This window comes from Sphaerodactylus townsendi, linkage group LG03 (assembly GCF_021028975.2).
Source record: "Sphaerodactylus townsendi isolate TG3544 linkage group LG03, MPM_Stown_v2.3, whole genome shotgun sequence".
NCBI classification, from domain to species: domain Eukaryota; kingdom Metazoa; phylum Chordata; class Lepidosauria; order Squamata; family Sphaerodactylidae; genus Sphaerodactylus; species Sphaerodactylus townsendi.
The window spans coordinates 3,616,777-3,630,657 of NC_059427.1; the positions used below are offsets into that span (position 1 = coordinate 3,616,777).

Consider the following 13,881-nt stretch of genomic DNA (forward strand, 5'->3'; position numbering starts at 1 on the left):
TTTTTATGTTAATTATTTCATGTGGATAATAGATTTTTTAGATTTTTTAAAATGGTGGGCAGCTTTATGTTTAATTAGGATTGTACTGAAAAAAAACCTTCGGCAAATTCATTTTTGGATTCATTTAAAAATAGAACCAATTTAAAAAAAGATGGAAGAACTTTTTCTTCACAGCTGGGGCTTATTCTATTTATTTTATTCAATTTACTATCCCACCCTTTCCCAGCACAAGCCAGGCTAAGGGCTGCTAACAACATTTAGATAATAATATTATATATAATAATCCCATAGAAAGTTTAAACACAAACCTTAAAAATATAACTAATAGCTTTTTACAGCACCACTAACACATTATCAATTTTATGGTGCTAGCAATATATAATTGAAATTCACTGACAATTAAAATAGGTGTTTATTACCCAAGGAGTTCAACTCTCCCTTCTCAGTAATGGTCTTAATTATAACATCTCCATCTTACTGACCCTGCGGAACTGCACAAAGTCCTGAAGGCCGGGGTCTCAGCTGACAGAGAGTTCCACCAGGCCAGGGCCAGAGCAGAAAATTCTCTGGACCTGGTTGAGGCTAACAGTATACTTTTGAGGCCAGAGACTACTAGGGGATTGCCACCAGAGGAACATGTCACTTGGGGGCAATATGGGGATATTTGCCATGGTTGAAAGTCACAGAAATAACTTTCTTTCCAAAGTAGATCCAGTTGCTAGAGCTGACTTTTTCTGGCTGGAAGGAAAGGAAGATCCCTTTCTCCAAGTCTCTGAGGATGGAGTGGGATCAGCAGGTATCCGTCAGTCACTTGGGAGGTTCTTCTTTTTGATACAAGGGACAATGAGTCCTCCTGGCAGACATGATCCACTTTCTGAAGTGTGAAGTCCTTCCCCAGTGCAGATCAATAAATCAGCACAGTGGGGCCAGATGGAAAGGTTATATGTGTATATGGTTCTCAACTCAGCTTGCAATAGAGGCAGCTTCAGTAGCAAATCAGTATCCTTAGACTTCAAGCAATGCTGACTCAAAGTGTCACAGGGAATCTACCAAGACTGGCAGAAGCAAAAAGTCACCGAGGGGACATTGGCAGGGCAAGAGGCCAAAAAGGCAGACTTTTTTCTACCTTCCCTTTTGGCTGGTGAAATACCAATGGCAAGAGTTGTAATAGGCGGACCGTTCAAGGGAGCTGGGTGGTGAAGGTAGGCAAAAAGGAAGGGAGGTTACTGACCATACAGATGTTTGCAATGACCCAGCTCACCCACTCATGTGAGTTTGGATCTGAAGTAGTCCTTGAAGGTCTTGATTGACATCATCTAAAGAGCTTTGTTTAAGCTCCAGTAAGCAGAGATGCTGGGGCATGAAAAAAACCCTAACATTTATTCATGGCTCCTTTCTCCCTCACCAGATTTCTCTCTGTTTCCTCAGGTGATTTGTGGGAAAGAGATGAAGAGCAGCAGAGTAGAAAAACTGAAGGATGGTGGAAGAAGAAGAAAACATTTGTTGCTTCTGGTGGGGCTGACTTCCATGAAACCCCAATCCCAAAAGATTACAATGGCAAGAGAATATTGCACCTGCCGTCTAAAGTTGTGGTGTCTAAACAGACCTCTAGCCTGCATCGGAAAACAAGCAAACGGCAGAAATACTTAGAGCATACAAATAATGTCAGTCGGAGCAAAATGAATGTTTCCTCCCGAAGAAACCACACAAGCAAGAACTCATATAATTGTGTCGAGTGTGGAAAGGGCTTCAGTAACATCTCAGGCCTTTCTGCTCATCAAAGAATACATGCAGGGAAGAAACCTTTTGAATGTTTGGAATGTGGGAAGAACTTCAATCAGAGCAATAAACTTACTTCCCATCAAAGGATCCATACAGGGGAAAAACCCTATAAATGCTCTGTGTGTGGAAAGGGATTTAGTCGGCATGATACCCTTACTGTGCATAGTAGAATCCACACAGGCGAAAAACCCTATATGTGCTCAGAGTGCGGAAAGGGCTTCAGTCTGCATTACTGCCTTATTTTGCATTGCAGGATCCACAAATCACATAGTGGCATGCAGACTGGGAATCATCCATATACATGTTCAGAGTGTGGAAGGAGTTTCACTCGCAGGTCATACCTTGTTTCCCATGAAAGAATCCACACAGGAGAGAAACCCTTTAAGTGTTTGAAGTGTGGAATGAGCTTTATATCCAGGAGAACCCTTTCTTCTCATGAAAGAATTCACACTGTGGTGAAACTCTATAAATGCTCAGTATGTGGAAAGGACTTCAATCAGCAACATTCCCTCACGGTTCATAGCAGAATCCACACAGGGGAGAAACCTTATAAATGCTCAGTGTGTGAAAAGAGCTTCAGTAGAAATGATATCCGTGCTCGGCATAACAGAATCCACACTGGGGAAAAGCCGTACGAATGTTACGAATGTGGAAAGAGCTTCTATGACTGTTCAGGCCTTACTTCCCATCGAAGAATCCACACAAGGGAAAAACCATTTAAATGCTTTGAGTGTGGCAAGACCTTCAGTCACAGCTCAAGTCTCACTTCCCATCACAGCATTCACACAAGGGGAAACTCTTGCGAGCTCTGAATGTGGAAAGCATTTCAATCAGATTTTTTAATAGTTATTTTCTATTGTAGAATTGTTATTGTCAGTGCATAGAAAGCTAAAATAATTTCAATCAGATAACAAACCTCATTTTTCATCAGTTGCCCAAGAGAGACTGTTTATATTCTTGAAATGTGGAAAGAACTTCAGACACAAAATAGCCACCGTGATTAGCAAGCTTAGAAATACTCAAATTGTAGCAAGAGCTTTTCTGATTGATTTCTTGATATACCTTAACAAATCCAAGAATGAGGAATACCATTAATATGCTTAGAGTGTTGTTATATTGGTTTGGCATCATTCAAAGTCCAGTAGTCTGTGCTCATTTGTATATTTATTCTAAAACACACATTGGCACATTAGCTGTTAGACAAATCAATTTAAAAGTTAAAATGCGAAGTAGCAGAATATTATGAGTTTAAAAGAATAATAAACACATTTTCAAACAGCATAAAATAAAATACACTGAAATTGGACAGACTTGTTTCTTGATTATCCTGGTGCTGAACCAATATCAATGATTCAAATTTTAAGAGCAGATAAACTTTGAGGTTGCTCCAGAAACAACTGATCCAGAATGTGTCCTGATATGGACCACATGGAGAGCACATATAAAAATGGTTTCCTCCAGCTGCACTGGCTCCAGATCAACATTGACATTGGCCAATAGGTGCTTGTGGTAGGTAGAAGAAGAAGAGTTTGGATTTATAGCCCACTTTTCTTTCCTGTAAGTAGACTCAAGGTGGCTTACAAGCTCCTTTCCCTTCCTCTCCCCACAACAGATACCTTGTGAGATAGATGGGGCTGAGAGAGTTCCGAAGGACTGTGACTAGCCCAGGGGTCTGCAACCTGTGGCTCTCCAGATGTTCATGGACTACAAATCCCATCAGCCCCTGCCAGCATGTCCAATTGCCATGCTGGCAAGGGCTGATGGGAATTGTAGTCCATGAACATCTGGAGAGCCACAGGTTTCAGACCCCTGGACTAGCCCAAGGTCACCCAGCAGGAATGTAGGAGTGCAGAAACACATCTGGTTCACCAGATAAGCCTCTGCCACACAGGTGGAGGAGTTGGGAATCAAACCCAGTTCTCCAGATTAAAATCCACCTACTCTTAACTACTACACCATGCTGGCTCTCAGCATTGTGAATAGTCGGTATCGTTATACTGACTTCACAATGGCACCCAAGGAAACCGGCTTGGAAATTTGCTCTGGTTAGGCCTACAAATTGCTTTTTGAGGCAGATCCGAGTTTTTGCAAATCCCAGTTAGGCATTTGAACTTGAAAGTGGAGCTGCTTGTATCTGATGTGAATGTATTCCTCACTCACCTGGCCTCATCCTGTTTTCTTGGCCTGTTAGCTCATGGGTTGTCATGGAATGTGAGACCAGCTTCACAAATGGCATAAGCAATGTAGAAATGCTGGCTCAGGCCAGATGAAGGGAATTCACGAAGTTTTCCCAACACCTCTGGTTCCTAATTGAACATGGCTGTGTGACGGTTCCCCCAGCCTCCGTGATGCTTCTCCCTTGCTAATGGCACTGCCTTTTTATGTATCAGAAATAAAATGCTTAACCATTAACTTCATGGATTAATAATGTAATGTCTTCATACGGTTGAGTCGATTACTAAATTAATGTCACACCTTTCAAACCTCTTTCAAGAAAACCTACAAAGTCTAGCGTACAATTTAATCTTCTCTTAAACTTTGCAATTCAACTTTTCAAATATTTTATGCAGTTAAGATTCTCCTGGCTGATTTAAAGTACCATCATCAAACTTGTACCATCATTAAACTACCATCATCACAGCGCTTATTTTAAAATCTTAATTTAAATTGTTAATTGGTTGATTTTAAATTAGGATTTATATTTTAATGTTTGTGTAATGTTTAAATTATGTTGTAACCCACCCAGAGCCCTTGGAGATAGGGCAGGATATAAATCCAAAAATAAAGAAATAAAAATAAAAGTGACAGACTTCTGAAGAAGCACTTAGAAACAAAAAAGAATCACGGAATTATTATTGCTTGGATATTTCAGTAGATTGTAAACACTAGAACACATTTAAGAAATAACTATTAAACTAATGTTTTAATTATATGCATGAAGCTAGGGTTAACTTTTAATCAAAGATGAGATAGCTGGAAATGCATATATGATGTGTGTTTTTTGGTATGTCTATGTTTTTTTTTTGTTTTATGTGTGAAAAAATAAAATTATTTTTAAAAAAGTAGTATTGCTTGGATATTTGAAAAGCTGAATTGTAAGTTTCAGAGAAGATTACATTGTATGTATTTTTATTTGTGATAATTTGGATTTGTGCAGTGGTATCTTGTTTGTTGCTTTTATAGACTTTGATGCCACTCCGCTCTATGTTATTTCTGTCCTATTTGTGGTCAGGAATTTGTCAGAGCTTGCCTTACCATTTATCATCTGTCTTTTCTCCCTGAGCATCAAGGTGGACTCAATCACCTTGATAGCCCTTGTAAGGGCAGAAAGGTGGTATACAAATTTTGTAAAACAATAGAGCAGGAATAAGAATGCCTAACAGTGCAATCCAGAACTGAGTTATACCAATCTGTGTCCGTTGACTTCAATGGGTTTAGATTGGAGTAACTCTGTTCTGGATTGCCCTGTTAATACACAGTAGTCATAAGAAACGGGCACGTGTGTGCTTCTTGAAAGGAGTTCCCGAACCGAACCTGATATCTTGGTTAGAAAATAATGAAGGTCCATTAATGTACAGGGTCAGCCAAGGGAAGAAATCTTTAGCTGTATGCTTAGATGTTTTACTTACAAAACTGGTAGATTTTACATAGTGATGAATCTTATCCAAGACCCACCAACCACTAAGGCTGTGAGGTTTCCTGCCGAGCATCTCAGTTGGCTTCGCTAGACCTTCTTGCATCCTCCTGGCAGGTCCCAAGTTATCACTTTCCCCAGAACTGTTTTCATGAGAGTTCAGAAGGGCTGTGAAGGCTGAAAGAGTCTGCTTCTCTGTTGTAGGAGAGATCTCAAGACTGTTCTAATGTTGTGTCAGACACACTTTTCTGTGAGAATGATCCTTTAATGATGGATCATTTGTGTCTATTTTGTGGGGGAAATATCTCGTCAATGCCAGATTAATTTTCCTTCTTGTATTTCAATTATTATATTGTTTTGTCTAAAAGCCTGTGCGCTTTGCACACTTTCTTGAATAAATAAATGGAAGTACTTTCCTCTGACTAGAAATGGCCCTCCATGATCTGATGTAGAGCTCTTTCCACACTTCCTTACAGGGCCATAGCTTGGGAGTGCACCCGGGGCGCACAGATTGTTTTCTGAAACTTGTAAGAGCCCTACCTTGCAAGGGTGACATTCTTATGTTTGGTCCCAGGAGGGTGAAAGGTTTGTCCCTTGGTTCCTGACTGGGTAGAAAAGGGACTGGTGCAGTGCTATCATCTGGAATGTGAGGACCCCACCAGCTTTTGAGATTTTGTTTTGTTTGTACTGTTCCATCCTAAGGATCTCTTGAATTAGATAATCCTTGATTCATACACGAAACGTGCTTCGCATCAGTGTTCAGAGGAATCTATATATATGACTTCCGAGCAGATAATGCTCTAGTGATAAATCCATCTCGGATTAAAAGCCATCAAGACATTATCTCACTTCCCCAAACCCTGCTCTCTTAGGACTTCACTACCAAAATCTAGGAATTTCCAACCCAGAGATGGCAACCCTAGAAGGAGAAGAAGCCATGTTTGCAAGAACTCACCAACGTGGCTCTTGATTCAGGTGAGACAGTAAAGGGGAAGAGAGAGCTTGGCCTGAATGTTATGAGAACAAGAATTGAGATATTACAGTGTTTAGAACACAACATGGAGATTGGTTTAACTCTCCAATGTATTCTTACCCTTTTATTTTGGAAAGAAGAATCCAGGTGTTTATACTGAAAGACTAACTCCACATTAATTAGTCAGGCATTTCCAGGGGTTTTATTGATAATACCATGAAGGAAATCAGCAAAATGGTGGTGGCAGGAGGAAACCCATTTGGTTCTTACTCCTAATTATTTAATCCAGAGTGCACATAAACACAAGCCTGCCTTTTGTGCCAGAAGATTAACCTCTGAATTGTGGCAGACATTAGTCAGCAGAAAATAAATGGGTCAGGCAGGAGTCAAGACAGACAGAAAGGCATAGACTTTTGTTATTGTAGATTGAATTCCTTTGAACCTTGCTTTTCTCTCAAGAGGAACTGGAGTGGCTTATGTTGTTCTGCAGTCCAATTTATTCTCACAACAATCCTGTGAGGTTGGTTGAACTGATTGAGACAAAGAGGGGACTGGACCTCAGACCTTCTACATCTTAATTTTTTAAATTGTATTTTAAATTTGTACATCATATATATTTGTGTTAGCTGCTCTGAGCCCATCTTCACAGGAACAGGTGCCTATAAATTCAACAAGTAATAATTACAGCAAATAACCTTTGCTTCCCTTGCAAATAGCATAGCACAGGAAATCTCTAGAGGTAATCTGGGCCACAAATGCTCCAGTTCCCTTCATTTTCAGCAGTTCAGTTCCCAGCAACCTCCTGAAATTGGTGACAAGTTTTTAAACACCTTGATTTATTTTCTGAGATGCCTGCTAGTGTTGAGTTGCCAGTTCTGTGGGGTACGCTCTATGTAAAATGAATGGGTTCTTCGGTATAAATAAGGTTTCCCACTTTGGGTGGGGAAATTCCTGGAAATTTAGGAATGGAGACAACAGAGGGCAGGGCTTGTGGAGGGAAGCTGCCTCATCAGGGGATAATGCTACATAATCTAACATCAAAGGTGCCTTTTTCTTCAGGGAAACTGAATTTCTGTCAGCTAGAGATCAGCTGCAGTTCCTGGAGATCCTGGAGGGTCCATCAGGAGATTGGCAACTTTTTAAGGCTAAGCATTTTAACTAGCCTGCTGTATAAAAGTGTACTGTGCATCTTCACTGTGCTTATCATGTCTGCATTAATAATCCTGCAAACTATTGACTGTCAAATGCTGCCTATCCAGATATCCTGGGCCAACGTTGTTTTCCATCTTCTCCATTTGCAAAGTAACAGAAGATATGGTGAAAGAGACAGGCACCAGTGAAAACCAATGCGGAGGACAAACAAGGGACGAGAGAATGAATCAGAAAGCAGCAACCTCTAAGTCCCGTTCTCTGACAAGTTTGGAGGGGAAACTGTGAAGAGAAGGAGGGTCTTGTTGTCCCTTCAGGGATCTGATTCTGAATTTTTTAAAATTTAAACAGGCAACCTCATACCGAAAAGGAAAACTACAAGCATATTAAAAAGCAGGCTCCTTCAACTTGACCTTGACAAGCAAGCCAAAAAAGGGGAATTTGTGCCATATTATTTGTTTGTTTGTTTATATTCCACCCAATCCCCGAAGGAGAAAACTTTCTTCAAAAACTGGTCAACAGTGGGCACTGGGGAGATCCAATGGGAAGAAAGAGACAAGGAGAGCCAGCCAGTCAGGACACAGGATCTTCTTCTAAGCCCATCCTTGTTCTGAGAAGTTTTGGAGGGAAAATTCTGAGGGAAGGGAGAAACAGCATTGCCAACTGGCACTGCTCCACTATTGCAATGGATCTCCAGACAACTGAGATCAGTTCTCTTCAAGAAAATGCTTTGAAAGATAGAGTCTATACTGAGTTGCTGAGTTTCTTCCCTTCCCGAAACCCTGACCTCTCGACCTTAACCCCCCAAATCTCCAAGCATTTCCTAAACCAGAGGTGGGAGCCCTGGAAAGAGAAACAGCAAGGCTAGAGTCAAAAAGGCTCTCATCCTGGTTGAGAGCAGCTGGACAGCTTTTGGGCCAGGGATCAACCGTTCTGTTATGTGGGGCGTAGTCCCATGGTGGCGAACCTATGGCACTCCAAATGTTCATGGACTACAATTCCCACCAGCCCCATGCTGGCAGGGGCTGATGGGAATTGTAGTTCATGAACATCTGGAGTGCCATGGGTTCGCCATCACTGGCGTAGTCTGTGTGTTTTCCTTTTGTCACATGCTAAGCAATAAGTAGACCTTGCTAAAAGCTAATGAACTAGGATAGGAAGGTGAGATCCAATTATCTCATTGCGGTCATCAAAGCCTTGAAACTATAGATCAAGGGCTGGCAGCTGCACCTGATAAGAAACAAGAGAGAGAAAGGGCTACTTTACTATTGCTAAAAATCCTTTCCAAAATGGCTGTGGTTGGGCTAAGGTTAGCCATGAAATCACACTTTCTTCACACTACCCTATGAGGAAAAGCCAAAAGAGTCTGGGGCTTCTCAGTTTAGAAAAAGAGATGACTAAAAGGGGACGTGATCAGAGAATCATACAAGTTGGAACAGACCACGAGGGCCATTGAGTCCAACCCCCTGCCGTGCTGCCATGTGGAATTTGCCGCTAAGGGATGTTGTGATGGGCAAAGACAATATAAAAAGAGAATTAGAGAGATCTGAGGAGGAGAGGTCTATCAGTGACCATTAGCCATGGCGACTAAAGGGAATTTCCATGTTTATTTATTGTATTTGTATACCGCCCTCCCCGAAGGCTCAGGGACAGGGACAGTCAATCTCTAGATACCAGTGTCTAGAGATATCTAGATGTTCAGGGACAGTCAATCTCTAGATACCAGTGCCAGGAAACAAAATGTAGGGTAGGTCTTGGCCTCTCTGCCCTGTTGTTCAACCTTCTGATTGGCTACTGTGTGAGACAGGATGCTGGACTAGATGGAGTGGACTGGTCTGACCCAGCAGCAGAGGCATAGCAGGGCAAAATGACACCTGGGGCAAAATGGTGCCCCCTGCACCCTGTGGTAGCTACACACCCCTGCACCCCATGGTAGCTATGCCTTCTCCCATACCCACTTACCTGAGCCGGCACTATGCAGCCCAGGCTCCAGCTGGAGGGGGGGCTGGGCCTGGCTGGCTGCTCCGTGCAGCCCAAGTTCTAGACTCCAGGTTGGCCGATGGCTTGGCCGGCCAGCCCCCTCTCGCCTGACCCGACCAGCCAAGGCCTGCCAGTTTGTGTGTGTGTGTGTGGGTGTGTGTGTGGTGAGCGAGTCAGAAGTGTGGGGGGCGATTTTCCACCTTCCCCATGAGACTCACCAGGGGCCACCAGGGGTGTTTGTTCCTGGATGTCCCTATTATAGCTACACAACTGCCCAGCAGGATCATGTTCCAAGATAGATGTGATGACTCCCAGCCTTGGATTTTAGATTTACTCAGGAGAAGGAAACTAAACCCCTCCTTACCCAGAAATGTGGCATCTCCCTCACTCTCCTGTTTGACCTTCCAGAAGACTAACTTCTGCCAAGGGACTGCTGGAGTCTGCTCTGTTCTTTCCGACAGCTCCTGAAACAGCAGAGATGGAATGGGAAGAGAGGCGTGCAGAAGAACAGTGCTGGCGAACGCCTGGGAAAGGAGGGAAGAAAGTTCTTGGATGGTTTGCTTAAAAAGTCAGGCCCTTGAGAGGAAAGTCTTCCCCACATTTAGTGCTCTCCGGTGGGTGAGGGCGACCCGTCCCTGGTGTTGTGGGACGAGGAGTGGCGAAAGGGGGATGGTTGGTATGTGCCGCCACATCTCCGGAAAACGGTGCTCCTTGCTGGTCATGACGCCAAGCAGGCGGGTCATTTTGGTTTTTGGAAAACGCTACATCTGCTCCGCTGTCACTTTTGGTGGCGTTCCATGCGTAAAGACATTGAAGCATAGCCAAATCCATTCCAGGAAAGACCCACGGACTGTTGCAGCCCTTCTCACACATGTCACAATTTCTGCAAAAGTCCAGCAAATCTTTGTGCATGCCAGGCCAAAAGAAATGTCTTTGCACTTTTGCCAAGGTCTGTTCAATACCCAAATGTCCCAAAATTGGAGCTTTATGAGCTGTACTCCACACCTCCTCTCTGAATTTCTTTGGGATCACCAGCTGTTTGATTACCTCATTTTCCCCCAGAGATCCCTTTTCCAGGAGTTCCCTGCACAGTACACCTTCCTCCCAAAAAATCTCACAGAGTGACCAATGGTCAGCTGTGCAGGGTTGTCAGTTGGGACCTGTTCCCTACAACCAGCTAAATCAGGACATTTCTGTTGTTCCCATTTAAACTCATCAGAACTTAACAAAGAGCTGCAGCGCAGAGCATCTGCTCTGGCATCCACTCTGTCTCCTTCTGTGAGAAGCTTTTCGCTAACTTCTGGCTCCTGTTGCAAATCACTGCCAGGTAGAGAAGTTAACTGTTTAGCTTCCCTGTCCCACTCTTCAAACAATTCAGGACTCTCTTCGGACACCATTGTTTTACACATTCCCTCCGGCTGCTCCGCTGTCGGGATTATCTCTGTGGCTTTTCCTGTTCCCACACTTTTTGATCATCCACCCCCTTTCCCAAAGGCACACCTACTGCACTCATTTCAGCATGTTTGGTTATAATATCATTTCCAGTAGTGAAATCCATATTATCAAGGTCATGTGTTGAAATTAACCCACCGGCAACATTGCCCTCCCCTCCTTGCATGGGCAAGTCACTCTGTCCTGACAACTCATGACTCCCTTCTGGTAAAGCTGTTTTTACCAATGCCTCCTTCCCTGCTCCTGTTCTGCTGTTGCCTCTTCCTGAAAGGACTGGCAGCCACAGAGTTAACCCCTTTCTCCTTCCTCCCCTGATCAATGCAACAATATTTCATCTTCCACAACCCCATCACAAAAAACACTTTCCTGGGAGTTAGTGGAAACATTCATTTGTGCATTTCTAAAGAGTAAGTCAGTACCAATTATGAAGTCCTTATTATCTGGGTCAAAACACGAATTTTCCCATTAAACTTTTTAAAACTTACATGTAATTCCACCACATCCATTAATTTTACACCAACTTCACAAGGCAATTTAACATACATCTGCCCACAACGTTTGTATGGGATTTCCTTCAGTAGATTCATCTTGATGGAGGATAGATCTGATGCCGTCTCTATTGAGTCACACATTTGAATGGATTGTCCCAGAATCACTGGCTCACTTCTCATTCTCTCTGCCCAGAGTCTCTATTCCTGGGGAATGACTTCCTTCCCACCGACTCTCTGATGCTCGATGACTGTCATGGATGGAGCCCATTTTAACTGCTGTCATCTCAGGCACGCCTTTAGCCAATCGCTGCAAAAATTGCTCCTTAACCACGGTATCTATGGCTTCCTGCACTGTAGTCACTCCTTCACAGTGAAACCAATCAGACACTAATTGTTTGCAACGAGCAACATATGACATCATACTCTCCTCCCTCTTGGGATAAGCTTTTCTGAATTGCAAGTAAAGTTCATGGCCAGATTTCCCAAATCTCTTTAATGCAATGTCTTTAAACTGGGTATAGCTTGTGCCGCCATCCTTAGTGAATTGACAGAGCAACTTCGCAAGGACTCCTGACACTTGCGACCAAAGCGCAGTTAGATATTCTGTGGTCGGCACTTTGTACGTTTTACAAGCAGATTCAAAAAGATGTAAAAAGTCAGTTACCTCTAAGCCTGGTTCATATTTTGGGAACGGCTTTCTCTGCCACGAGTTTTCATTCTGCTTTTGTTGTTGAGATGCTAGTAAGTCAAGAGTCGCTTGTTGCCTCAGCACGAAGCTTTTCATGAAGTCTTTCCAGTCATCCTTGGGTGTCGGAATCACCCTGGGGTTTGCCCGCTCCATCTGTGAGCCTCCACCCCTCCGCTTTTCCTTACCGGATGCTGATTGACTTGCTGCCCAGCTGCCATAGCTGTCCTGGTAGATCCCCTCCTGGTAGATCCCCTGCATCAGACCCAGCGGTTACCAGTCCGTCCTCCTGGACTGCACATGCCAGATGAGACTCATGCAGTGTGACCTCCACTGTATGGTCCTCAATCTGCACCTCCCCTTCTTCTCCGCACCAGCTGCCAGTAATTTTCTCCATCACTGCAAGCCAGTTGCAAAGCCAAGAAGGTGTTCACCCTGGAGTATAGGAGAATGCGCTGCCACCATATCATAAAAGCAAGCCTGGGAGAGCCACGCTTGTTTCAGTAAACAACTGGGTCCTTTTCTCCAATAACTCCAACCAGCTGAGGTCTCAACGATTTATTGAAAAACAGAAATAAAAGAAATAAAACATAAATGCAGTTAAGAGATTGTTCAGCTGAATAGTCTTATTTGGAAGTTCTTTGTCCCCATTCCGGGAACCCATGGCCCAGAGATGCTTCTCTGACCACGTCTCAAGATGGAATCTAAAATCCTTTGTTTTTCCCCTCTCAGGAAAACTCTGTTCAGGCCACGAGGTAATTTAGGCCTTTGAAGTTGCATCCTGACACCTTTGCATGGGATCAAAGACCCAAGATGCTTTTCACAGTCATATGTGATTTCCCTTTGCTGTAGCGATAGCATCATTCCATGACCCGCCCCTTTTTGAGATGAAGTCTGTAAACTCCATGTTCACATACTTTAGCTTCCTAATAATACTGTTTGCATAATATCACATGTTTCTAGCTAATACATAGTTCAGCTAACTATTTTCCATCACAAATAACAACACAAGAATGATCCATGATCATACCCTTGTAAGTGAAGGACTTCACGCTGTTTCATACATCAGAGGGGGACTGCCAGGATGTGTTTTCTCCTTCCATCAAAGGAATGCCCTCGGTTGGGGGCATTCATACCTACTCCAGAGAGGGGGCCTCCCTCCCCTATGTTAATGGATCTTTCTCTTTTTTTTCCTCTTCCTTTCATTCCCTTTGATGCTGGCAAGTGTAGATAAGTTGGAGTGACTCTGATGCCAACTCCGAAGGGGGCGGTGGGAGGTGGCTGCTATATCACTTCTCTGGCCTTGGGGATGATCGCCTACCAATAGCTCTTTCTTTCTGCTGTGTCTTTCTCGCATTTCATGAGAAAAGGGAGGGGAGATTTACAGTTACTGCATGTGGATGAAGACAGGAGTAATTGCGAATTTGGTCAGGACTGGCTTTTGCAAAGCCAGGTACGTGCTGCTGTTTCCAATAAAGACTTCTGATCAAAAATCCAGAGTCCCTTATTGACTCCAGATACAGAACCTGACAAGGACTTGACTATTAAGTCAGAGAGATAGAGGGGTATCCTTTCTCTACTACTCTGACACAATCCTTCTGATGTGCAGATTTCCACTTTTACATTGTCTATAATGGCCTGTTGATAGGGACTATTCTTAATAAAATACCTCTTGCTTTAGATTCCTCCTGCCGCCTTCTTGATTGCTGTAATAAATGGCTGGCTATTTACTCTT

The 13,881-nt window shown here is 43.2% G+C and overlaps 2 protein-coding genes across 2 annotated transcripts in view; both read left to right on the forward strand.

Moving 5' to 3' along the window:
- LOC125429222 (zinc finger protein 271-like) overlaps positions 1 to 3,409 on the forward strand; it is a gene marked incomplete at its 5' end in the record, with an annotated part of 39,808 nt that extends 36,399 nt beyond the window's left edge. The window contains one exon of the mRNA XM_048490139.1: positions 1,723 to 3,409. Within this exon, the coding sequence (XP_048346096.1) occupies positions 1,723 to 2,594 (872 nt within the window). The remainder of the gene's footprint in view (positions 1 to 1,722) is intronic.
- LOC125428548 (zinc finger protein 420-like) overlaps positions 1 to 13,881 on the forward strand; it is a 472,581-nt gene that overhangs the window by 366,547 nt on the left and 92,153 nt on the right. The window lies entirely within an intron of this gene.